At 41.9% G+C, this 25,982-nt stretch overlaps 1 protein-coding gene across 3 annotated transcripts in view; it reads right to left on the bottom strand.

Moving 5' to 3' along the window:
- RORA (RAR related orphan receptor A) overlaps positions 1 to 25,982 on the bottom strand; it is a 374,756-nt gene that overhangs the window by 45,238 nt on the left and 303,536 nt on the right. For 2 of the 3 annotated variants that reach the window (XM_054837376.1, XM_054837377.1), the window contains exon 1: positions 23,894 to 24,096. The exons of the other annotated variant lie outside the window; for it this stretch is intronic. In XM_054837376.1, the coding sequence (XP_054693351.1) occupies positions 23,894 to 23,924 (31 nt within the window). In that variant the 5' untranslated portion in view covers positions 23,925 to 24,096. Of the gene's footprint in view, positions 1 to 23,893; positions 24,097 to 25,982 lie in introns of those variants that run through there. 3 annotated transcript variants of the gene reach the window in all.

Here is a 25,982-nt window from a genome sequence, read left to right as displayed (position 1 = left end):
TATTTTTGGTGGACTATTTCCTTAGAGGATAAACGAGAGTAACTGCTACTTACTTGATTGCAAGGAATTGAAAGAGCTCTCTGTAGCTCCCTCATGGGTGGACACCTGAACAATTAAACAGCTATGACCTAATTGTAGTCAGAAATCTTATGTCACAAGGAATTTACAGGGAGGTGTCTTCTGTATGTGCAAAAATAATTGCACTGCGGAAGGATAGTTGACCAACGTGTTAGTATAGCTGTATAACATTTAGGGGTAGACAGTATCCCATTTTCCTTCCTCATATTCCCAATCCCCAAATTTCTGACCATAAAAGATACAGCTGCATGACACAAAATATCATAGGACTAGGACTGAAAGAAATTCTGTGAACACACTGCTTCTGGCATCAGAACAATGGGGTCAGTTTAAGGCAAAGTTTACAGAAACATACGGGTGGCAGGTAACGTTACAATCAAATCTCACCTTCTGTGTGATAGAAACGATGGAATATCACCCAGGGGGACTGTACGATGCCCATACACACCACTAATACTTGAAGGCACTTCTTTTTAAAATGCCATTATTATGCACATAGAGCCACGTCACAAGGGTTGTGCGTGTGAGCCAGGGCAAGTCGTGTACCTATCACGGTTACGTGTGCATCTAACTTCTGCAAGATGCGTAGGTCTTGCTGAACATACCAGGAGTTAAATGATTAAATAGCTTCATGGAGCTGGACACATCCCTTTCTGTAATCCAGTTTATACCTGTAGAACATTAGGATTGGAGGCTTCCTATCTGGGAGGATCCATTAAATACCATCTTGTGCTTGGATACGTCAATAGGAATAGAAGTCACATAAATACTTAAACAGGTAAATAGCGTTTCAAGTCTTTCTGAACTTATTAAGTCTCAAGAGCTTATTATGTCCCTGCTAGATTAGAGAGCACATATTCAAAAAACAGGTACAAACATAAGGAAAATAAGAATCCACCAAGGAAAGCTTTAAAGTTGAAATACCAACCGGAGGATTTTAGCTCCTGCCTTATGATTTTGAGACATCGGGCTGACCATTCTAAAAATCCCTGGGAAGGGATAACACTGAAATTCCCCTTCCTCAGTCCTCTATGCCAGGGGATCAGCCCTAAATAATCATTATTACGAAGTTGTATCAGTGCATTAAAAAAAAAAGTGTCGGTAGAAAGCAAAAATCCTGCACACTCTGGATTTGCACTGAAAACCAGCAAAATACAAGGCAGGCTGAAATCTCTGCAGCCAGTCTGGCAGTTTGCAATTAAATTGCTAGGAATGCATAAGCGTTATTGGCCTTCTAAAGCAGATCCTTCCAGTTTTATGGGCAGAGAGTTAAGCACCCTGTAAATTGTACCCAAGACTCAAACCCTCAGTATTGCATCTGCTTTTGTTCAACTTTTTATTTTCTGAAGTCTTGTGGTTAGGCAATGAAATGCGAATCTGTTGATTCCTGGCTATGACACAGGCTTCTTGTGTGGCCCAAGCCAACTCTCTGAAGCTATACTTCAGTCCCCTACTTGTGAAACAGGTAAAACACATCCCTCAGTGATGTTTTATGCATAAATTAACTTGTGGAAGCCGGTTTTTCAAAGAGTTCACTAATTAACATTATAGACAACCCTATAGATAAAGAGATTGTCAGAGGGCTCTGTCTGGCAACCCTGGCCCAGGGAAAGAGCGCATTCCAGAAGTGATGGTAGAATCTGCATACAATTCCAGAAAACCAAGTTTACTGAATTCCACAAGGTTATTTTTTAAGAACGTGTACTTCTTGGTAACATATCATAAGGGCATCTCCTACATTTAGTTTCATTTGGAACGAAATGCCACCATCAGTTTTCAGCACAATTTATATGTATTATCTTGACAAAATTTTACTGGAAAAATTCCAAAGCATTTAGTAAGCTTAGAACAAAGAGTTTAACATTGGACACCCTGTTTTCCAGAAATACAAGTTCTTGTGTTTACACACTGCCTAGTATCTAGCTTGTGCTTAGAACATGGAATAAAGTCCACAAACAACTTTGTTTTCTAGTTTCCATACACCAGTACGATACCCAAGCACAAAACTCAAGTACAAAACAAATTAAATAAAATAGTTTTCATACTAGGATGACCAGAAACGGACTAGAAAGAGGACCGAACATTACTAATCCTTGTTCTGCCTACACTGACGAAAGAGACTAAACCATGAATCTTAGCGCTTTTTTTTCCCCTTTAAATAGTATAGGATATGAGTTGACAGATCTACAGTCCTCATTTTAACATGATTTACTTCACCTAAAAGTATCAAGCCTTTTAAGCTCATCTCATTTTCAAACACGCATCAATTCAAATAGTCAATACTGAAAGACACATACAAGATAAAGCTTTTACTAAGTCTGCAATTATGGTTTTCAGAAGCCACTGAAAAGTGACTGTACAAGTAGGAGCTGAAATATGCTTTCAAACAACAGCTGAACTACTGTCATAAGTTACTGCCTAGCCCACATACCAAATATTTCTGGTTTTCTTTGAAACACAGCAGCTTACTGATTACAGGAACTAAATAATAATTTCTGCCTTTGATTTTAAGAGCATAATCCCGTACTGGAAAATGGATTTGTCACCATTGCTGCGCACCAGTGAATTCACTTGCTTCATTTCAAATTTAAAGTGTTTGTTACTGTCTCACTCTAAGGCAAATAGCTGAGCAGTAAGAGCAGCTGATGACAATCCTCAGAACACAGGTAACAAACCATAATTTTTGAGTTTCTCAGTCAAAGCTCAGGTGAACTTCATCTTTCTTTGTCTTTTATTTGCTCACAGGTGATGTAATGAATCCATCAAAAGCTCTGTTGCAACATTAATGACATTCAAAATCAGCATGCACAAAAATTGTCATTAAGTTTATTTAAAAAAATAAATTGCCTATGATTTCATGACCAACTAATCAACACCATTACTTTTCTAAAACATATATTCAACACCACGTTGTGCACAGTGTTACGTAAGGGAGGAGGGCCCGTCTGCTCCTTCATGCTTCCCTCCCAGACTAGACAACACAGAGCTAAGACATGACCAGGGCTTCCCCCATGCCTTCATACGCTCCTGTGGCTGGGACTTTGCCATCACCACGCTTCAGTGGAGTTCCAGCCTGCCTATATCTTAGTCCCATCAAGTGTAGTTTAGCATCTTTACACAGAAAAGAACGTGATTCCATTACAATACGGCAACTTGTAAGTATTTGGCATCACTTTTTTATGTCAGGGTGGGGAGAAGTACTCCTTGCCATAAGAAACTAGACATGCCACTGCTAAATTAGACTATCCGTTTTTTGAATATATACTATTAGGGCACTAAAGTAGCATTTTGCTAGTGACGGTGCAGCTCTGAATCCTCCCAGTAAGGCAACAACACTAACCTCTCAAACCATTCAGCTATTTTGCACTTTTCTCAGTGAGCTTAATGATGGGGAACTTTTGGATCGATACACTTTTACATTGCAAGTGGAGGCAGCAGCAAAGAGCCAAATACCTACTCCAGGCAGAAACTACAGTCATAACCCAGAATAACAGGCAGATAGATAGATCTCTCATGTGCGTGACTGCCCGAGCGAGAGGAGTTGGAAAACAAGCATTACCAAACTGGGTCGTAACTTTCATCTTTACCCTTAAAATTTAAAGTCTTCCCAAAACTGAAGAGAGCAGTTTAATGGAGCCTGTGCAAACAAAGGATTACTAGACCCTTATCTGATACCAGCGATCCTCCAGAATTAGGTGTTACCCAGGAAGAGCAGTGGGAAGGTACAGGGCTTGCCACTCCTAGGTGGTACCTGTCTTATGTACATTCCCACGGTTTTTCACATTGCCAGAGAAGAAAAATAAACCACACAAGGCCAGCAGTAGTTCTCTGAGAAAGCCGTGAAAAAGCAGTTGTGGCTCGTACCATCTGGTGCAGCGGGGGAACGACCCTCCCCTTTGACCAACCTAGCCCGTACACACAAGAGCGCTGTAGTTAGTGGCCCTGCAGTAGGAGGGTGCCAGGCTGGGAGGGGGAAGGCTGACGGCAGCTCCCCCAAAGAGCTAGGAACGATCAAGGGAAAAGTGATGACTCACACTGTATGATTTATTGCCGGGCACTGTTCCCAAATGTGTTAATAAAGTTGCAGCCAAACAAATACACATCCCTTAGGTCTTGTCTTTGTTCCAGCACGGCCAAGACAATCGAGTATTATTTTCAAGTAAAACAAGGATGAGATTCTAGACAATATTCTTACCACAATTAATATTTATGTTTCACCATTCTACTTCACAGCATTGCCAACCCTCAAATATTTAATAAAAAAAAAGTAGAAAACAAGAGAGAAGCAAGCATACACATGGACACAGAAAGTCATAAGATTTTTAACAAATAAGTTTGAGCTGTTCTGTTTGGTTTCTAGTTTATCTTTGGTAACTTCAGGGGTAAAAGACAACAGACAGAAGCACTCCGTAATCACCACGCTGAACTGAAGCAAGATGCTAATACAAAACCAGTTACCTCGGTGTCAGGTAGCAAATGGCTTCAAGAGTTCATAGCAAAGCTCTTCTTGGAGGTCTTCTGGAAACTGAGAAAGAGGGAAGAGGAGAGAGGCCAAAGAATTGTTTGAATCAAAACATTTGCTTCAATTAGCGGTGAAGCTCTGGGGAAGTAGTGATCAAGCACCCAAAAAAGCTGTGACAGGTTTCTGTAAGCAGCCCGCTCAGGTTTCACGTACCAGCTAGTGACAAAGAAATGTATTTCCATATAGCGCGATCACTGTGCAAGCAGATGCTCCTTTTAGCTTTAATTAGCAGTGAAAGAGAAGCTATATTCACACTTTGGCTTCTGATATAGCTTTGACTCATGAGAGGCACAATAGCTAAATATGATCTGCCTGGTGGCGTATGAGTTTCACAGGGCAGTTCTGTGAGGGAGAGAAACGATGGAGCTGTTCGAAGGGCAAGGAAGTACAAAGGAATGACGCAGTTTGCAGGATACGTTTTCCTGGGTGTTACCCACAAGTAGTTTCTGAATTGAGTCTGGAGATTCGTTTCAAAAGCTAGATAAGCCATGGGTTAGATGCATGGGATCACAATATATTTCCAAGCTATATCCATGAGTAAAACCACCAGGAATATTTTTAAATGATAGCTGAGAATCAGCTATATCCATCTGTTTCTCACTTCACTGTAATTCTGGTTTTGTATACGTATATGTGATTTAGATGATGACTGCCATGTTTTGTAAAACAACTTAAGAGTAATTCCATACAGCTTTCTTGCCTCATGCTAGCTCGTTGTAATAAACTCAAATTTACTAGGCAATCTACGAGCAAGGCAGAGGCTTCATTGACACCTTCCTAAAATCTAGCCTATGGTTGATTTGTTATTAATCACGCTGATAATCAGAACAGTTTGTAGGTATTTAGGGAACTCATGATACAAAATGAAACATTTTAGATACTGCAGCAGCTTGGCATGGTAATTCCACATCTCCTTCCTCCAACATTGCGAATCTGAGAGCAGGAGTTTCTCTCCAAGTAAAAGAACAAGCAAGAACAAATTAAGCTCCCTGAGTGTGCCAATGAGCGTCTGCTGGTGTCCCTGGCACTGACTGCCAAAAGGTGGTAATAAAGTCAGAAATGCTCTGGGGTGGGGGGCAGGGAACATGGCTTTAGAGACCAGACATGAATTTTGGGAGATGGAAAGACAATTAAAGCCCATCTGGAGACATGGTTTCTTCCAGTTGGCACAACCCTCTGGTGTGCTTGGAACTATTCCAGAAGGCTACTGAAGGAACAAAGATCTCTTGAAGAACTGAGCATCCAGCGTTAGAAAGGTAAAGCACGGGGGTGTCCTAGAGGGCTCTGTCTTTCATTCTCTCATGATGATCTGAAACAGCTGGCTATAAAGGGCCTAAAACATATAGTTGTGTTGTTACCCCTCACTACACTGATAAAGAGATTAAATAAGGCACTGGCAGTTTGCTTTCAAAAGAGGGTGAAAGAAGAACAGAAGAAAGTGAATTAGAGATGAAGAACGTTAACATGAAGGAGAAGAAGTAAAAGTAATGAAATGAAAGAAACGCGAAACTAGACAGCAAAGGAAAGAGGATCAGGCAATCACACAGCACTTCAGCGAGATGACAGTACTGCGTGCAGCCTATGCGATCCCAGGGCGATGTGAATTCCAAGCAGGAACATTCTTACATCTACCTAAATGGCATAGCCAAAATGGAAGGATAGAGATGGAAATGGCAGAAGCACCACATTCGAGTCTAAAAATACATACACTACTTATTTCCCAGTCTGTCTTTGGGAAACCACAATCAGCAATGCTTAGGTTTATTATTTTCTCTCTAAAACTCCTGAGAAGACAAAAAGGAATTCTATTAATGAAGTGTAATGAGCAGGCTCACAAAGATTGCATTAAAATCTGCTGTGGTTTGGTTGCATCTAGATTTTAATTTTGATGATCGGTTAGCACTTTATCGTAAGCTTCACACAATATGTATATTACAAGAAGTCAAAGCTGTAACATCTCTTTCTTACATGAAGTTGTTTGAATGTAGCAAACCAATTACTCATTTGAACATACATCTGAAGAAATTTACCTTGAAAATTTACCCATCTGACAAGAGTTAATGGATTTACTATGAAAAAACAAGGGGTTTTTCTTCCCTGCACAAATGAGTAGGCTCACTGCATAGCCAGATCTCACTGCAAAGCCAAAGACCTTAACATGATAAAAGCAAAAAGCATTAAGTGTATTAATGCCTGTTCAAAACGAGTTGTCTTTGCAGTATAGCAATGCATTATCTAGCTTCTGTTCACACTTCTTTGATTACAAACACAACCACCAACCCAAGAAACCACTCACTCTTTATAGCTTAAGAGGCCCAAAAGCCTTTTCACAAAACAATTCTGTTGTCACTTTTATATAGGGTTAGTCGATGCCTTTCTCTCTCCTTTTTTCAAATAAGCTAAATATAATTAATGACTTCAAAATGGAATTAGTTCAACAGCATTTAGCTGAAAGCATTTATTTATATGAATCCAGTTATAAATCATAACTCAAAGGCATATTGTAAAGAAATTCACTGAAAATTCAAATAGCAGCCTTCTATATAAAAGTGGTATTAAAGCTTAGACATTAGTACAGTCAACATAAATTCTGATTTTAACAGGCTTGGATAAACATATAAATTTTGGGTCAGCAAGTCTGCTTCGGCTGTCAATATTCTGAAATAGATACAAGCTTTAACAAACCTTTAATTCAAAAGCCCATTATTGTACCAACTGAAATAGAAAGACTCGAGTATCAAAGAGGACTTCTCCCCCACTTTCATGGTATTACTTCTGTAAGACACCAATTGATCTACAGCCCTTGAAAGAAAACAACTCGCTTCCCTCTCCTGGATAAAAGTCAGTGCAGTTTTTTCATCCATCACAGAGTAACAGCATCAAAATACACCTTCTGCATCAACTTACAACAAGGAGAAAAACCTGCAAACCACAAAGCCATTACATGACGTGTCAATTTACTTTGTCTGACAGATTCACTGCAGAAAAAAAATGTTTTCATTAAAAAAAACTAGATGACGTTTTGTTTAAAGCACTCAGTAAGAAAGAAATGAGGAGAAAGAGACTTGAGAATTTATACAGATTTACGCCTTGCTAACGTTATTCTGAGGTGCTCTTCAGCTTCATAAAGAAAACACAGACAGCTTCCTGAATCCAGTACGTGAAACATTACCTTCATCCAAACACCAAAGTGCAAAGCCCCCTTTTCCTGGCAAAGAAAAGGGGAGCTCTGCAACCAGCACGGTGGTCAGGAGCTGCCGTTCTCCAGCAGCGCCTGTGGGAAGAGGTGCACCAGCTGGGCCTTGCACGGGGAACAGGTGGGTCAAGGTAAAGTCCACCCAGCAGCAGGGAAGGTCCCAGCTCAGGCGGCCAGCTGTGAGCAGACAGTTACTACAGGTCTAACTTTTGACAGACTTAAGCCCTTTACCAGCTTAATATGATATCATTTGGAAAGCACACGGAAGACCTAACTGTGGCCGTTACAGGCTGTCCAGGAGTCTAAAGAGCACTTGGTGATGTATCCTGCGCCCACTGCTTTGGGGTGGATTCCAGCCTGCTCTGCTCCTTTTAACCCTTGCCACAGCGCCCTTTTCTGCTGGCTTTTGTAGAGGGCAGGGAGAAGTTTCAGCAACAAATTCATAGCACACGGCTGCCGAGCACCGCCCCATCTCAGATGGTGGCAGGACATCTGTCCAGAGCATCAGACTGGATACTTGCCTTCTAAACTGGAGATTATTTTTCTCATCTAGGACTATTTATGCAATGTTGTGAGATTTAATAAATTGTCAGACTGTTTGTTACTTAATAACATCCACAACACATTTAGCAGCATCTGAGAAATTGTGTAACCAAATTAATTTACCCTCTCTGACATTAAAACCAGTTATTGTTAATAAACAATACTTCCAAATATTGAGGTGAGTTCTTTAATTCAAGTGAACAATGTACTTGGAAGTACTGTGACGACATTAGCAGACAGGTAAACAAATACATGCTTATTTTCATTTTTTTGGTGCTACAGGTATTCTCTCTTTAAGAATACAGTCCTTTGGTTTCTTGTGTTCTATTACTATATGCTATTTTCCCTGAAAACACTACAGTACTTACACTCAACTTCTTTTTTTTTTTTTTTTTTTTTGATGGAACGCTTTTTATTCTTCCCGGCCATGCTAAATCCTCTTTGATTAGCTTGTTCAAATACCCGATCTCACTGTGAAAAGAGTATCGTTTTGAGTAGTAGTAATAAGCACAGCTTCACTGAGGGACCTAATTTCCTTAGTAGCCCGTATTAAAGGTGGGAAGAGTTCTTCCACAATGCTATCGGAAGGATATTGCACAGGGGCAGCTCAGCCTGCCCGCAGGCAGCGACAGAAACCACTTGCACGTTTGATGCGCACACGCAACTCTGTTAGCGTGAAGAGAAACGCAGACAGGATCTGCTACTCCAACCTTACAGCTGCTCGCTATGAATCAAGCTGAAGGACAACTTGTTCCTTTAGATAGTCTTTGGGACAACAAACAAGGTTTGAGAAGAAATGTAAAAGCCTAACAGAGAGTAGCTTTGGAAGAATTTCTCCCATTCTACTAACGTGACTTATGAGTATTCAAACCGCTTGGGACACGACGTTGTTTTCAAAAGGAAAAAATGAGTAGGTACTTAAAACTAAATGCATCTCAAGACTACTTTCTACTGACACTGTTTACAATGGGCTTAATTATTTACGGGAAGAAACCATCCCATTGTATATCTGCCTGAATTTTTGAAAAACAACTAAAGGGAATAAAAATTAAAATCTTGTTTGTAAAGCACCGGATTAGCAGCAAGCAATCTGGGTTTTGTCTCCCTGGATAAATCTCTTAGATAGCTGGATCAAAGTACTCCTTTGTGAAACAGACACTTAACTGAGATGTTTGGAGAGTTGGAACATTTTCCAAAGTGATAACAATTTTGGTATCCAGCTTAATACAACTTTGAAAGCATTTTCTGAAAACTAGAATTAATTATAATTAAATTTAAATTCTTTCCCACATTATATTTGGTGATTACATTTGAAGTCATGCTATGTAATTTCAATTATTAAGGTGCTTTTACACTAGAAGTAGATAAGAGTCCTCACAAACTGTAAAACTCCCACCAATGAAAATACTCTTGGCTAACAAAAACTTACTCAAATTTAGAAATAATGCCTCAGCCAGTGCACAGCAGTGCTTCTGCTTTGGACATGCTCCTAGAACTTCAACTTTAGGCTCCAAGGACACAAGTTGGACATCTGTGCATGTCGCACATTCAGAATATTCATTCACATGTAAAGAGACCCCACCCAGTGCTAATACAAAATTTGAACTTAGCACAGTTACCAAATCGCTAATAATGCGGCAACAATCGAAGACAAGCAGTTAAACTACACAACTCCAGATTATTTTCTGTTGTCACCTCCCTAAGGAATTTTTCACTTCAATTCAACGAGTGGGGAGGGAAAAAGAAAAAGTATTGAAGGATTTCATTTTGGGATTTTGATTTTACAAGTTGCTGGCAACTCTCCCTGTGCATGCGCGTACACACACTCTCTGAAAATAACAAGCTATTAACTTGACAGTTCAGGTATTTTAAAGGTGGGAAAAGCAGTCTCTAAAGAGCTAGTGATTTTTTTATTATTATTCAAAAGTAAACTCTTTCACAACTTCCTTCAATTTAGCATATAAATTGAATTAATCTGATTAGTCTTTCTAAAATCTAAAGCTTTATTTCTTCCAAAGGCACTCTATGCCAGCTAGCAGGCTAGGACTTGACATACTTGAGTGATGAAACCTCCACCTTCTTTTAACAGCACAGTACAAACACGTCTGCTGTTAATTCCTCATAGCAAGGTACACACACAGCCATCACATTTACTGGAGAGAAACGGTCGCTATTTACAACCAATTATAATAATTTCCTGAGCAAAGGCTTGATTTCAGCATGTTGAGCACCCTCAGCTCTTCCCAATGCCCTCGTGTGCAGAAGCAGCAGTGCTATTAGAAGAACTCAAGCATGTTGCAAGATCCAGATAAAGCCACTTAGTTGGTAAAGCTCTTCAAGTGCAGCTCATTTCTCCCCATCAACAGGGCGAGGCAACAAATATAGAAATACGCCTCCTTAAAAATAGCTATGTTATATCTTTCTCTAAACAGAAAAGTATGTACCTATTTTCCCTGTAACGTCAAATCCCCAAGAACCAATGTTTCTGAAATGCCAGAAGCTCATGCTAATAGCTCCTTCTTCCTCTTTGCCCACAGGGACTCATCATGGTACATGTACTGTCCTAGGATGGAATTCTTTCTCCAAGTAATGCTACTGCAATGGGGTAGCAGCGAAGGATTTGATACAAGTTTTAAACATAATTCCGGAACAATAATTCATTCACACATCATCATGTCCACCCTCATCTCTACATACACAACTACTGCATCTCTTTACGATAACGTTATAGAAGACACTGACTTTTCCAAAGAGATAATTACAGACTACTTGCTGACAACTATTTCTAGGGCTCAAAGCAAACAAGACAAACAATGGCACAAATCAGCAATTCACTTCATATCTCAAGCAACAACTTAATTATTAGAATGAATGTATTTAAAGCATAGTATTAACGAAAGGAACATTTTAACAATACTTAACCTGACACTGTTTTAAAAATACAAAAATATAGTCTAGGGAACTACCAGAACATCAACTTGAAGGTAGTAGGGAACATTGCGACCAGTAATACCAAAGGTGTTTACAGCTGTTTCTTTGGCAAAAGAAAGTGCTAAACACAAGCCTGAGCCTTCACGGTTCCCTCGGTCCTGGCCTTGTGGAGAGCTTTCTCTCCTTCCACCAACTGCAAATACTGGTCTCTGCCGAGTTACCCAAATTGCTATTTTCAAGCCTTGATGTCTTTACACAATTCCCAGCAGTTCTTAGCCTCTTACATTCTGACTTCTGTTTACTGATGCACTACTTCTCTAAGTGTAGTAGCACATCAATTAACTATACAGTAGTATGCCTAATCAGGTTTCCCAAGGGTTTTTAATAGAAACCCTTTGTATTTCTTAACGATTCCATGAGATGGTAACTATTTTTAGTTCTGCAATAAAAGAAATAAGAGTCTGCTGACAATACTATCTCCATAAAAGGTGAAAATGGTATGAAAACTGTTGATCCAAGCACACTTGAACTTTGGAGAATTCAGATTCAGTCTGGATTTTATGATTAACATTTTTATACACCTTTTAAGCTGTCAGCACTTATAGACAAGAAATACAAATGAAGACGACAGACTGGAATTGAAGAACTGATGTGACCTACTTTACTTTTTAATATTAAAACAGATACATTCAAATTAATAGCAAAGTCACCACTGCCTTCAACACAATGCCACCACCAATTGGTCAACAGCAGTCCGACAATTTTCTGTGATCAATTCTTCATGCTCTGCCTTGTTCTGAAAGAGGATGTGTGCTCTAGATAGCAAAGATTACTTTCCTTCAGTTAAGGCAGACATCCACGAACTTTCTCATTAATTTAAGGGAGAATTCAGGATTTAAAGAACACCACCAAACCTACAACGAACTACTAAAAGCCCAAATCAGCAAAAATGCATCCAGGTCCACACTAAAAAAGCTCAGAAAAAGCAGTAAAAAAAAAAAAAAAAAATCAATTTGGTGGACTTTCACTGTGCTGGAACTGGCCACATTTTTGGCCGACTTGTGTTTTGTCTCAGGCAGGATCATAACTAAAACCAGAAGTAAACAGGTGTCTTACTATAAAAGTGTTATTCGCACAGAATCATAGAAGAGTTGATGTTGGAAGGCACCTCTGGAGATTGTTTGGTGCAGTCCCTGCTCAAGGCTGCGTCCAGTCAAGGTTTGTATACCTCTAAGAATGGAGACTCCACAACCTCTTTGGGCAACATGATACAGTATTTGACCACAGGCATAATAATATATATAAAAAAAATTAATCCAAAAGTAGACATTTAGCTTTCATTTATGCATTTTATGTACCTTTTGCCCATCCTCCCCCACCCAGTGAAACGGCAGTGTTGCATACATACTTCCCATCTGTCACCCATGTTTATACACTTGAGTCACACTGCACATAGGAACAGCACTGCTGACATCACATAAGCTCAGACGCTCTTACCTAGTACATTGACAAGACTGGATTCTGAGACACTGCTTTTAATTCTTAATCTTACCTCTTCCCTAAATCAGAAATGAAGATGTGCCAGAGATCATTTCCACATTATGAAAGCAGTTCTCTCTAGCATTCCACGGGGACCTGTCTGCAAGGCTGAACTGTATCTCTATACACTTCCTTTTGTCCTGTATTTGTTCTTTGATGTACAAATATGCCACAGACTTAGCAGTGATCTCTTTGATGTTGAACTTTTATACTTTATTGCAACTAGCGTGCTTACAAGAGGAACTGCCAGTCATTTTCCCTTCTAAACATTCAAATTTGAAGAGGCAGTTGCTTTATGAGTCAGTTTTCTTAGTAACTTGTTTTCAGAATTTCCACGAGAACTGTGCTACTCTTCTGGAATGATAACTTGATTAAAAACCAAGATCTGATCAGGTTTTTCAAGTATTACAAATTAATACAAGCATAAGCTAATATATCTGAATGTATTTAACATAAAGTATAATTACCTAGTCAAGTATGCATTTCCTCAGTTTCCTTCCGATAATTCGGGCCAGTGCCTGGACTCTAGCAGTGATGAGGAGTAGTTGCATTGGGAATAGTGTAAAGCCAAGGCAAGCGCGTAGTGGTACCTCTCCGGCTCCTCTGCCAGCCCCCAGCAGTTTACAGTTCGGGAACTTCCAGAGCCAGAGGTAGTCTCCGCAGTATGGTTTTTCATAATGCAGAGTGTACACATAAAATTTTAGACTGACAATACTGAGGAGAATTAAATTACAAAGCTAGTTACTTCTGTGACAAAACACTAATCAACGTTGGCAGGAATAACATGTTATGAAGTGCAAATTTACCACCAGTACATGCTAGAGCTGCCAGTGAGAGACATACAAAAGTTTCCATTCTGAAGCACTTTTGTGAAGGCTTTTAAATCAGTCCTAAGAGCAGAAGTTCTTTGGAGCGAGATTTCCCCATGCAAAAGGTCTCTGCTTTAGAGTGACCTTTATGTTTGGCTATTTTTCCCTTCTGTAAGTATAAACACTGTGGTTGAGAGGGAAAATATCAGAAGAAAATTGGACTATTTTGGAAAAGTGACAGCAAGGAGGGAACGTTTCCCCACGCTGAGCTCTAGGTTTCCACAGCAAAATCAGTACTGCTACTGATGCCGCACTCCAATCCAGCTAGTTTAAAGATACATCGTCACTGTACTGGCCAGAGAAATGCAGGACTTTGAACATTTTAATTTCAAGTTAAAAATGTTCAAAGTGAGGAAACCATATCATAGCTTAGTCATTTTTAGAAACAGACAAAAGAGAATCTAAAATGAGGCAAATTTGTTACAGATACTGATTCTTTTTCAAAAACATCTAGCAGCTCAGTAATGAAAAGTGCGTGTTAAGAGCTGGGTGTATTCAAAGGAGGGAGCACACTAGTGCTAGCCGTGCCAGGCAGCCAGGTGCTGCACTCCACCTTTCTGGCTGGGAACTGCCAAGTTATTCCCAGAGATACCAGCAGATTTTTGAGAAATCTGATTAAAGCCAGCCGTAGCAATACTGGAAACATCACATTTTCAGGGCCTTTTCAGGTCCAGGCAAAAGTTAGTTCTCAGCGCTCACCCAGACTCTGTCATGTGCAGTAAAATAACCCACCGAGAAAAACATAAGTGGGAAATATTGCTCGTGTTACTGAGAGGTTTCACATAGAGTTTCCGTTGAAGCATCCCCTGCAGGAGGCAGGAGAGAGAACTGTGATCCTCCTTGAAGAGGACAATAGGAAAACCAATTCCTTTATTTAGCCACCTCCACTGGCCCTGCTCCAGCCCCTACGCCTGAGTACCAGCCCCGTGCCTTTCCACGCTGCTGGCTGCCAGAGGTGCCGCCAACCGCTGCTGCTCTTCCTGCTATCACTGGGGAGCATCTGAGGAGGGAGGAATGCTCTGGGCCTGTTTTCCTCAGCCATTTAGAAGGCGCCTATGTATATGAGGTTTCTCAAATGAAACATCGCTGGCTCTTTAATTAACCTGTCTGGTTTTTTTATTATCTGTTGATACAAGAATCTATCCAGCAGTTATAAACATCTTTATGTACTCATATTTTAAGCAAATACTTCTTTTAATTCAATAACGCACCCACGGTACAAGAAAAACTCTACCCAAAGCTTAACACAATACATCTCTATGAAGCTAACAATTGGAGGGAGCGTCCCTTTGAAGGAAAACAACGCTGAGCGTAAGCTCAGCTACTCCAGACGATCACTCACAATCTGCCCCTCTCTGCGTGGCAGAGCGTGACCCTGCAGCAATGGTTGCAAACACACCTCCAAAACCCTATAGTGCTCCAGCCTGATGTATGAGGCCTGGTACCAAATGGGAGTTTCACTTGCATTTATATTCTCCAAAACTGGTTAGTAATCTAACACCCAGTATGCACACGTTTCTACGGTAAACTAGAAGGAGCTAGCCTGGGGAGGGGGAAAAACAGTGGCAATCTACAACAAGCAGTTTTCTGCAGTGCAGAAGATGGGTTTATTAATTCCCCAATTGAGCTTCAAGCAATCACTATAAATTTACTAGAAAAATGTGTGTTTTCCCACAATAACTACTCTGCCAAATCGAACACAAAGATGAGCTAATTAGTTTAGCTGAATGGAAAAATGCACCCATTATGAGTAACATTACAGTTGATACAGGAAGACAGCAGCTACTGCTGCTCCTGTCGACTAGTAATTTATACCATTCAAATCTAAGTCAGAATTAAAGCACGCAAATATCCACGTACAGAAAGGAAGATCCCTGTTCTGATGACCAGGGATCACTTTTTACTGGCTTTCTACACTCTACCTAGACTAAGGGCTTCTGGCAAAGAGCACCTGGGCCTTAGAGAGAATTTAACCTCCTTTTGGGGTGAGAAGATGATAAATGACACTTCCAATCATGTCCCATTAGGCACAGGGCCAAGCAGAGGAGGCTGGACAAGAGAGCACTCCTCTCCTCACAATTAAGAATCAGGTAAACATCAGCTTATGTAAATTTTAGGCACGCTTAACCCATGGCACAGTATCAACTCCTAAGACCCCTGGCAGTCTCACAAAAGGTGTGAATTAGAGTGCCACATGCAATGAGAACTCGATTTCTAATTGGATTGCGTAAATTGTACTAGGTCTTAAACCGCAAATAACACCTGGATGAAGGGAGAAAATCATTGAGCCAATCCCAACTTTCCTGACGCTTTGGAGAAAGAGGAAAAATTCAGTACCACAAACGCACGCCCAATCACAGCCTTGTCCCCTTTCAAACCGCGATGGAGACTGAAAACCTGAGGCCCTGCATACAATCCTATTCCCACTGTTTCGATTTATCTATTCTGAAATTACTATTTAAAACTAAGGCAATTCTGTCCAAAATAAAAATCAGCTGAAGCAAACACAGCTTTCAACTGCATTTCATATGCATGCCACCAAGCCTTTTAAGATTATTTAACTAAAGCAGTTCAAAATACCACCCCACCTCACTTGTATAACTTGGTGTATAGAAAACCTCGATGCCCCAGATGCCTCCCCATTTGCCTCCGGGGTAGAGAGGTTGATGCGCCAGCAGAACCAAATACATCAGCTCTCGGTATCTGCGAGAGCTGGAAGCAGAAGCCGTGGCCGCACTGCATCCTTCCCCAGGTTTCCGTTTCATGCAGTTAACAAAATAACAGCAAGAATAACAAAGTATTTAGGACTTCAAGAATACTAAACAAACGGCACACAGCAGAAGACAGTGTGTGCAAATGGCAACAGGACCTTTTCCTTATTTTTAGTCAACAGTGCAGAAAGAGTTCTCAACAAAGCAGGTGTGAGCAGAGGTGGCAAGAGGCCCTTGCGCAGCCTGCCGTGCCCGCCCCGCCGGGTGCCCGCAGCACCTCTGACCAGCACCACCTAAAGCCAGTGAAAAGCAATCCTGGCACGTAGGTACACGGCCCATGGGACTCTGTCAACCAGACAAAACTCCAGTTTGTGGTCACTTCAGTTTGAAAGAACACATTGACAAACCCTTTGTCACAGTGCATCTGTCTATGTAAAGATTTAATGTCACTTTTCCGCCCCCTCGTTTGAGAATGATCAACTTCTTCTAAAGTGCATAAATAAAGAGTCATGCAGTTGGTTTTATGAAGCACCTTGTCCCAGGATTCAATGGCAATAAATAGTGCAGTATTTCAAAGAACATAAACATTACACAATAATTACATGGCTGATACCCTATAAGTATGCTGACTATTCTATTTGCATTGTTCAGAAGTGAAGAGGTTAGACTTATTTACATCCAAGTAGCTTTAATTAAGCTTTGAGATAAATGCTCTTAAAATGAAAGCCAGGATGATTATACCTCTCTTGACATTGATTTTAGCCTAGATGGCTACGTATGTAGCATGACAAAAGGCCCAAAGGCTGGAATGAATGGCACAAACAGAAGAGCCACAAGCTATGGGTCCTGCATCACTCTGCACCACAGAGGAAAGAAAACAAAAAACACAGTGAAATCGTGACCGTACTGAAGTCAACTGCTCAAGTGTAGTGGAGCCTGGCTGTACCTTAAAGGGTGGTGGCAGCGGGTGCTGCTGACCACTGCAAGTTTGCACGAAGACAAACTGCACACAGCTGCATTCATGACCAGTAGTGAAGAAATGGGCTATGTTTGATAGTGAGGGCAGCGGGCTACCCCCCCCCCAACACTGCTGTGGAACCCCCAGACTTCTTTAGGAGGACTATTGCACTTACGAGAGCTTTAAATGTCAGAGATTCACATTAGGCTGCAGCCAAAGAGCGCAAGGAGCATTAGCCATCTCAGAGACTGCAGCTTCATGGCTAAAAACACCTTCAGTTTTGTGCTTCTGAGCAGACACTACACATGCACAAAGCAAATGGCAGTGGGATGTAAGAGAGATGCCCTAACGTTCACAAAACTGGCCTCAGATTTTCCTGGATGTCCATTTGCTCCTGCCAGCATGAAGGCTTCACCTTCCCCTCACACCAAAAAGGAAAAGGGAAGCAAATGCTAATTTAATTACATTTTTCCATGAAAACGGGAATGTGCGTGGGAACCGGTGCAAGCAGGCAATCTCAGTGTAGTGTGCTAGTACCACAAGGGGCTCTCTCCAGCGCACTGACTTTTCCAAGTCTGTCAGCAAGCTCCATACTGCAGCTAACCCCCACTCTGAAGAGGGGAACAGCATGACACCCCGTGAGTCACTGCCGCCCTGAGTCACTCCCTGGTGTTCTCAACATAAGGTGCAGGCAACTGGGAAGCAGCCTGAAATTGCATTGAGCTTGCCAACCTATATTTTGCAGAACTTCTTAGCCTAAATGCCTCTAGTGAGAAAAGTGAAAAAAACCCCCAAACAAACCCAAACCTGGGCAAACTAAAGACTTTGTTAACCACAGGCAAGGCTCCCTTTAAAACAGTACGAAGCATAAGAAGAAAGTCCATCGCCAGATCCCCTAACAAGGCTTTCTGCTTCAACTTTTCAGTCTGTGGGGTTTTTTCCATCCAACAAGCAGAGAGGTCTGCGCTGTAGAGAGTCACCTTTTTCTCCTATCATAGCTACTCTTGGAGGACAGAAGCCTCCCCTCCCCTGTTAATGTTTATCGCAAAAAAGAGAAAAAACCTGATCTTCAAAAAGGAACAAGAGGTTTAGAAGATAGTTTCTGCACCATTAGTTATGTGCATATCCCTTAGTTATCAGTCCTCAAGGAAAAGACAAATCACAAAAGGACAGAACTACTTCTTGCTTGATCTCAGGAGTTATCGGCTGTAACTGCAAATTACAGCTCACAGATAAATACAAGAAAGGTTAACATTTAATTTTTTCTCTCATTGCAAATAAAAAAAACTAGAATAACATTCTAAAATGTTTCAAGTCCAACTGTAATAACAAATTCTTGTCATACGCAGTTATTTTGCGTGCTACTGAAACATCTCATGGGAATGCAAAAAAAAAAAAAAAAAAGAACGTGCTGCATCTCAACTTCCTCTAATACTAGATAGAGAATTGCAGTGTCAGACAAAGTTGCATGTATCTACTCAGGAGAGACACAAAGATTTGACAGTTTTGATTTAGCATGTATAGTTTAGAAACAAATATACCCATTTAGAATTCTGCTACGTAGTGAAGATGAAATACTAACAACCTTGACAGTAATTAGTACATGATAGCTATCGTTTCTGTACTGTATTGTAGGCAAGAGAAGGAAGAAAGATTTAAAACCCCCTAAGGTTAAAATTGAGTGCTATATCATCCTAAAAAAAGACCCCAAACATGCAAGGCTCTCTATAATGGTGAATGAGTAAAGAAATCAGTCTTTTTCATACACATCGGGGAAGTACTCGACATAAAGAGGACTCAGTTCTTGACCGAGGTCTCTAGACACTGCTCCCCGACCTAATAAATGCCAACACAAACATTCACCTCCCCACTGCAGACCCAAGCTGCAAAGCTGCAGGCCATTGCCCTGCATCACATGCTGAACCAGCTGCCACCCCCCTCTCCCCCCAACATCAGCTCACTGGATAAAACGCGACAACATTTCATATTTGTGCAGAGCCCACACCCCGAACACCAGCGATGCCTAACTACCCAGCCTCATCCCTTCAAGGATTTTTTAATTTTATTTTTTAAAAAAGTCCTTGCGTGGGGTCCATAGACCACTTCAGTTTTGCCCCAATTATTCAGAATTATCCTAGAAGAATTATTTTTAAGGTTGCATTGCCAGCCAGTTGGAACAGGCTCACCATTTTAGCTAGGCAAGAGCTGTACATAAGTTTAGAGTTTGATCTAGTGAGATGTTCAGCACCCACAGATTTCGCTGACTTCAACAGGACATACAGATTCTCCATGCTTCAAAGGAGTGTCCCCAACTGAGACTTGTACAGAGCATGCGACTGCCTTTGATTATCACAGAATGAGACATAACGACAGATTTCCTCCTCTTTTACTTGCAAATCTTGAGAGTCTTTCAAAGGGCCTGAAAAGTACGTTTCAGCAATAAACCTCAAACCAATCTTATCCTGCGAATGTGATGCAACAAATGTCTTAGGTACAACTAAGTCATTCAGATCAGTCGTATGAAATTAAAGCAGCAAGAAAACAGCCTCTCAGCTAGCAATTCCAAAGGCCAGATTCTGTTAATATTTAGTCAACAGAAGTTCTGTACCAGGTATTTGCTAAATTGGATGTAACTTTCAATAGTACCACAGTGAAGGCAAATTTAAACATATTTCAATTTGTGAAGCAACCTTTTTTTTAAAGCCTATGGCAAGGTATCTTTCCATAGGCAGTTGTTTACTGGCGAGAAACACAGAGTGATTACTAGCATGCTGGCAGGTTGGTGCCAAGACACATGACAAAAAACACGTCAAAAGGTCAGGCTTGACAGACTCAGAAAAGCTCACCCGCAGTAAGCAGCACTGCATAAATCCCCGGCCGGCTGGCCTCTGAGCCACCCAGCTCTGCCAAGTCTGGAACGTGGAGGTCGCTGCAAGTAAAGCACGCTCCCTTCAGCGCTACAGCCAGGCGGCAAGGGAAATCCTGCTTATCTGCCCCACCGCAGTCTGGGTAGGCAGAAGAAATACATTAAGATCCAACAATCATGTGCACTAATAAGGAAACCAACAGAACCTATTTCCTTAGGTATTTTTAAATTATTGAATTTTCATTCCGAGACAGTGTCAGTTGGAAAACTAGTTACACTTCCAACAACCCAAGCACAGAGCCCCCAAAGTGAAACAATTTTCCTTGCAACTAAGTAAAAACTGATTCTACGCTCTGGTCTATCCTTCACAAAACAGCAACAGATGCAATTTCGCTGATGTCCACACAGCAAAAGTCAGGATTAGTAGCTCAAATCCTGCCTTAACAGTAAATACATGCAGTAGAAAAAGCCTAGAAAACTTACGTCTACTTTCCCACCAATCTCTATTTAGAAATGTCCATAGGAAGGACAGTAAAACTATCGCTAGGTTCATTTTCCTACTTTACAAACTCATCAGTAGACCGAACCCTTCTGTTCCGACCTGATGATAGTACAAGACAAGTACTTGTACTTGTACAAGACTTGTTTCACCAACACCAGGCCTGATTCACCCCTGTCTCTCTACACAGTAGGTACCAAAAATGGTAAAATACCACACTTTTGAACCCAGCTCCGTCTGTCTTGGGCTCACCTCCAGTTACGTACTGGCATGACAACTGAATCCATGTTTCTACTCCAGTGCAAAGTATTTGCTCACCAATTTATAGCACTTAGTACTATTCTCCTTGAGGTTAACCTTGAAGCTTCTGCCAGTGAAGACACAGGAATAAGACTGTACCAATAAATAACACTAGCGGAATTATCTGATGTCTTTGCAAATATTTACTGGTAAGCACGTGAAGTTGTACTCTCACTTAAAGCTATCGGCCGGTTAACTGGCTTGCATATATTATAAACTAAGAATGCAAGGCTTCCTGAATCCTCTACGCAGACTCACAACAGTTGATAAATAATTTTAGAAGCCCATCAATCTACAAAATACTTAGTCATTACGTACTTTGATATTTCACCACTATTTTCTTAGAAATAGATAGAAAAAAACCCCTCTTTCCTCTCTGCTCGAAACCAGAAAGCTACATTTCTTATCACGCAGCCTGTCTTAAGGACACGTCCAGCCACTTCATTGGACTAGTCTGTTTTCCAGCTCTTTAAGCGTACTAGCGCAGCTATCAATGTGCTGACAGCTGGCCAAAACCTTCACTCATTCAAACCTGTACATAATCTGGAAGTCTGAGGACTTTTCAAAATGAAAGAAAGCATGTTTGCCAGAACATTACATTGCATGAAAAATACAACGAGATGAAAATTAATTTCACATGGTATCACTTTGGACTACCTGAACAGCAACAGGAAAGGAATTAATACTCTTCTTTTTCACTTCAAAAAAAAGAGAAAAATCCAATATGGAAATCTGTAACATCCCATATTCTCCTGCAGACAGTAACTTTCTGCACTTTAACTTCAGAACTGCAAAAGATCAGAAGCCCCAAAAGCTGCCATTACAGCACCAAGAATAAATAAAATATTCATCTACACATTTTACATTTTTCCCTTGTGCCTTTGAGCTTATATGAAACCATGTTCCCTATACTACTGGTCTACTTCTCTCAAATCACAATATTGGATTGCGGATCTATTATTTCACGGCAGTCAGAGGTCTCTTTTAGATAAATGACAACGCATTTCCTCCAGCTAAACCCTCTCCAGCAAATTAGAGAAAGGATAAGAAACCAGGAAAGTTTTTCAATGCACTAGAAAACTAAACAGTATGAAACATGAATGAAACGTACCTGGAAGTATTCTGTAAAAAGTACACAGACCTAAATATTTTGATAATAAAGCCATTAAGAATTATACTTTAAAACCCAAAAGCTGGGCTCTGCCAAGATGTTACATCAGTGTGGAAATTGCTTTAAATGAAACTCCCAAGAGATTAAAAAAAATATTTCCAAGTTGAGTTGCTGAAAATCATCTGCCTGCTCTTTTACAACACAACCGTAAGTCTCTGTCCAGAAGCATACAAGGCAATTACATCCTCCAAGGTTTTTTTTAACTTGTGTACTTTCCTTCTTTTCTTTTTAAAAACAACTGTTTATTTGATTTCATGGTTCTAACAGGCTTGTGAGGGATATGCTGAAAAACTATCTTATCAGAAGATGTAGAATTCTAAGGGACTGCTAAAACATCCACATAGTTCCCACTTAAAAAAACACATTTACTTTTGTTACAGATGCAAGTATTTGAATCAACCCAATTACATTTTCTTGCCAAATACATTCAGCGTGGCTAATGATTAATGAATATAGTGCTTTGCTTTTTATCCACATCGGCTTCTCTCCAAGAAGAAAAGGAAACCTAGTAATCAAAAATTACTGTGCCTCAAACACTACGCTGCTATTGATGTGTGTTACCTACTGCTCTTGCAAAGTGGAAAAAGAAAGGAAACAGTCTCTAGCTGAAGCAGGATTCAATCTTCTTTTTCCAAGTAATTACTTTTTTAAAAAAGAAAAACTTTACCTACAAAATCCACGAAAATATTTTAAAATGTACAGATTTAGTATTTCAGCAGGGGCATGAAATTAAAACATTAACAGTGATACTTTTCAGATTACTATGAAAGAATATCGTATTTAAAAAAAGATGGTTACTGAGTTTAGGTTTTTGTTTGTGGGGTTTTTTTAAGCAACTATGACTTTAAAAATGCTGCGATATAAAGTTCTGCCGGGGACCTTATTTTATTAGGAAACAGGGAAGGCTGAAAACATACATCTAAACTTTTGATTGCTCATGAAAAACTTCGTTTGACTCTCCTCAGTCTGACGTTGCCCCTTCATTAAGGACTCGGATCGGCAAGCAAAGAAAACTTCAGTTTTTTTTAAAAAAGAGCACTAAGGAGCTCTGACTTTTCCGTTTATTCCAAAGCCTTTTAAAAGCGAGCAAGTCTCTCTTAAAAGGGCATTTTAGCCCCATCAGCTACCTACAGGATGCCGCACGTTCTGTTCCCCTTTGCTAGAGGCAGATTTTACAGTACGTATTTTCTACGAGGGTTCGTAGAAAGATCGGGCAGCTCGTCTCCAACGACATTAACCATAACCTCTCCCTCCGAAAAGCCGTGTTGGTAGATAAGCTGTCTCTTACCCTCTAACTCGGACGCGACAGTGTAAAGTGCAGCGGCTCCGCGGGGTTACCGCTCCGCTCCTGCCCGGCCGCCCGCACCCAAAACACCGCGGCAGTGCAGCGGCGGGAGTCCCGGGCGCTGCCCGGCGCTCACAGGAACGACTGAGCCGCCCCGTCCCTCCGAGAGCTCCTTAAAACCACCCCCTGCTCCAGGGGCCGCCCGGCCGGGTACCCGCACCGGCGGCAGCTCGCGGGGCAGGCACCGGGAGCGCCGCCCCCCGGCCCGGGGGCTCCCGCAGGCCGCCGAGCGGTGGCACCGGCGCAGGGACAGGGGAGGCCACGGAGCACCGTAACTCCAGCCGGCTCCGCGGCTCCCGGGCCGGGGTCCCCCCCCTTTCCCCACGGCACGGCACGGCGCGGCGGCTCCCGCGGGCTGCGCCTACCTTTCATCGCGGCGAGCACAAAACACATCATTTGTCAGGGGCGAAGCGGCGGGGAGCGGAGCACGGCGGGCAGGAAGGCGGGGAGGGGAGGCGGGATGGGCCGGGCCCTCGGCGTGAACCACCGCCGCCACCGCCGCCTCAGCAGCAGCCGCCGCCGCCTGCCAGCGGAGAGCCGCGCCGCGCCGCCATCCCCCGGCCCATATGAGGCTCCATGTGACCCGCTGACATCAAGCCAGCCCCGGCCCCCCGCCTTGTTTACACCGCTCGCTCCGTCCCCTCCCCTGCCGGCGCCGAGGGGCGGCACGGGTGGCCAGTCATGGGGCGAGCCCAGCCCGGCAGCGCCGCCCCCGCCGGGCGCTCCGCCGGCTGCCGCCTCGCCGCCCTCCTGCGCCCGCCCCGGGGCCTTTGGCTCCGCGGGAGCGCCGCGCCCGCTGGCAGCCGGGGGCGGGGGGGGCCGCCGCGGCCCCGGGGAGGCGGCGGGCGCGGCAGGTGCCGCGCGGTCCCGTTCGCGGGTGAACGGCCCCGTAACCCGCCCCGGGGCGGCTGTTCCCGGCCGCTGGGTAACTGAGCGCGCAGCTGCTCGGGTTTGGGTGAATGAATTCGAGTCGAACGGAACGGAGGGGCTGGGCTGCGGTGTCAGTCCTGCCAGCCGCACGCGTAACAGAGCGGGCGATAACCATCACCGCTTCTGAAACAGCCGGTACCTGAGTCCAAGCGCCATCAGCTTGCTTCCCTTTTTGTCCTCATCCTCGGCTAAGTTCACTTTTTTTTTCCTCCTCCCCTGAAGGATTTGTAAGTGTTGTTTTAGGTAAAAAAATAACCGTAGTGAAGCTCTATCTTGGCATAACATAACATAACTGCACACCTAATGGTCGTTGATGATCAAGCAGAACAGCGTTTACATTTTAAATCTGTCCGGTGGTGGGTTCATATTCTCTTAAGACTTACTCGGAACGTATCAAGCATTATACCACTGCTGGAGTTATTTTCATATACTCTATAGCATCAGCTGTCAATGTACTGTCAGTTTGCAAGATGAAGTTTTGCATCATTGATATACGCACATCCACACTACAAGAGGGACAGCACAAGACTGAACACAGAAAAAAAAAATCCAACCTATGAACCCCCCACACACACACACTTTGGTGAAAATTGCATTAACAAAACCAGTATTTTTTCCAATTCCTGTCTTAGCCACCAGCACAGAGTGTCACAAAGTATAAAATTGCAGAAAAGCATTGATAGATTACAAGCTATTTAATAAGGGACAAATAAAGCATTTCATAATAATTTAATCAGAAGTATAAGCATTTAATGAAAACAAGACGGGGAAAACAGATAAACAGAAGCCAGAGGAAGCATCTTACTATTTGAAACAAAGCCCTACATTTAGAAAAAGCCTTTGTAAGATGAGGACACTGAAACGACCTGTTATTAAATGGCTCCTAATGGCTAATTCTTACCTTTTTCTTTAATGAGTTCTTAATACACTATGATATTATTTAAACATGATTAGAAGCTATCCAGGTGTACTTACCATTTATCAGTCTAGTCATTCAAGTCCCATTAATGCAAAATATTGTTTTAAATTTTCCTTATGTAAAAAAAATACAAGAGCTAATCTGGTGCAGTAGTGTAAATTTAGCAGATATATTTGGCATAAAGTTTTTGGTCGGGCTTGTCATCCTTACATTAAGCCAGTCCTACCAATAGCACTACAAGTGTAGCGAGATACCGCTCAGAAAAGTTACAGTGGCAGATCTGGTCCCAGATGGGTTTGTGTTCATGGAGTTTTATCCACAGGACATGTTTTAAAGTTGTGATACACTGAACAGAAACCTTACAGGACATCCTGGACTGAATCAAATACCACTGACAGTGGTGTTCAGAGCTCTTCAGAACCTGGAAAATGCTGCTTTTACCTGTGGGCCAGCTGCTGCCACGGAATTCACATGCAGTCAGTAAACTTGCAGCATGCACAAGAGAAAAGAATGATGTCTTAATGTACTGTAATGTGGAGTTAGATCGTTGTAAACATTTCTCTCTGACACAGCAAGTAATGTCAGACCTATGGCTTAAAAACCGT

Source organism: Grus americana, chromosome 10, assembly GCF_028858705.1.
Source record: "Grus americana isolate bGruAme1 chromosome 10, bGruAme1.mat, whole genome shotgun sequence".
Taxonomy (NCBI): domain Eukaryota; kingdom Metazoa; phylum Chordata; class Aves; order Gruiformes; family Gruidae; genus Grus; species Grus americana.
Note: the sequence above shows the minus strand (reverse complement) of the source record. Positions and strands in the feature narration are given on the sequence as shown.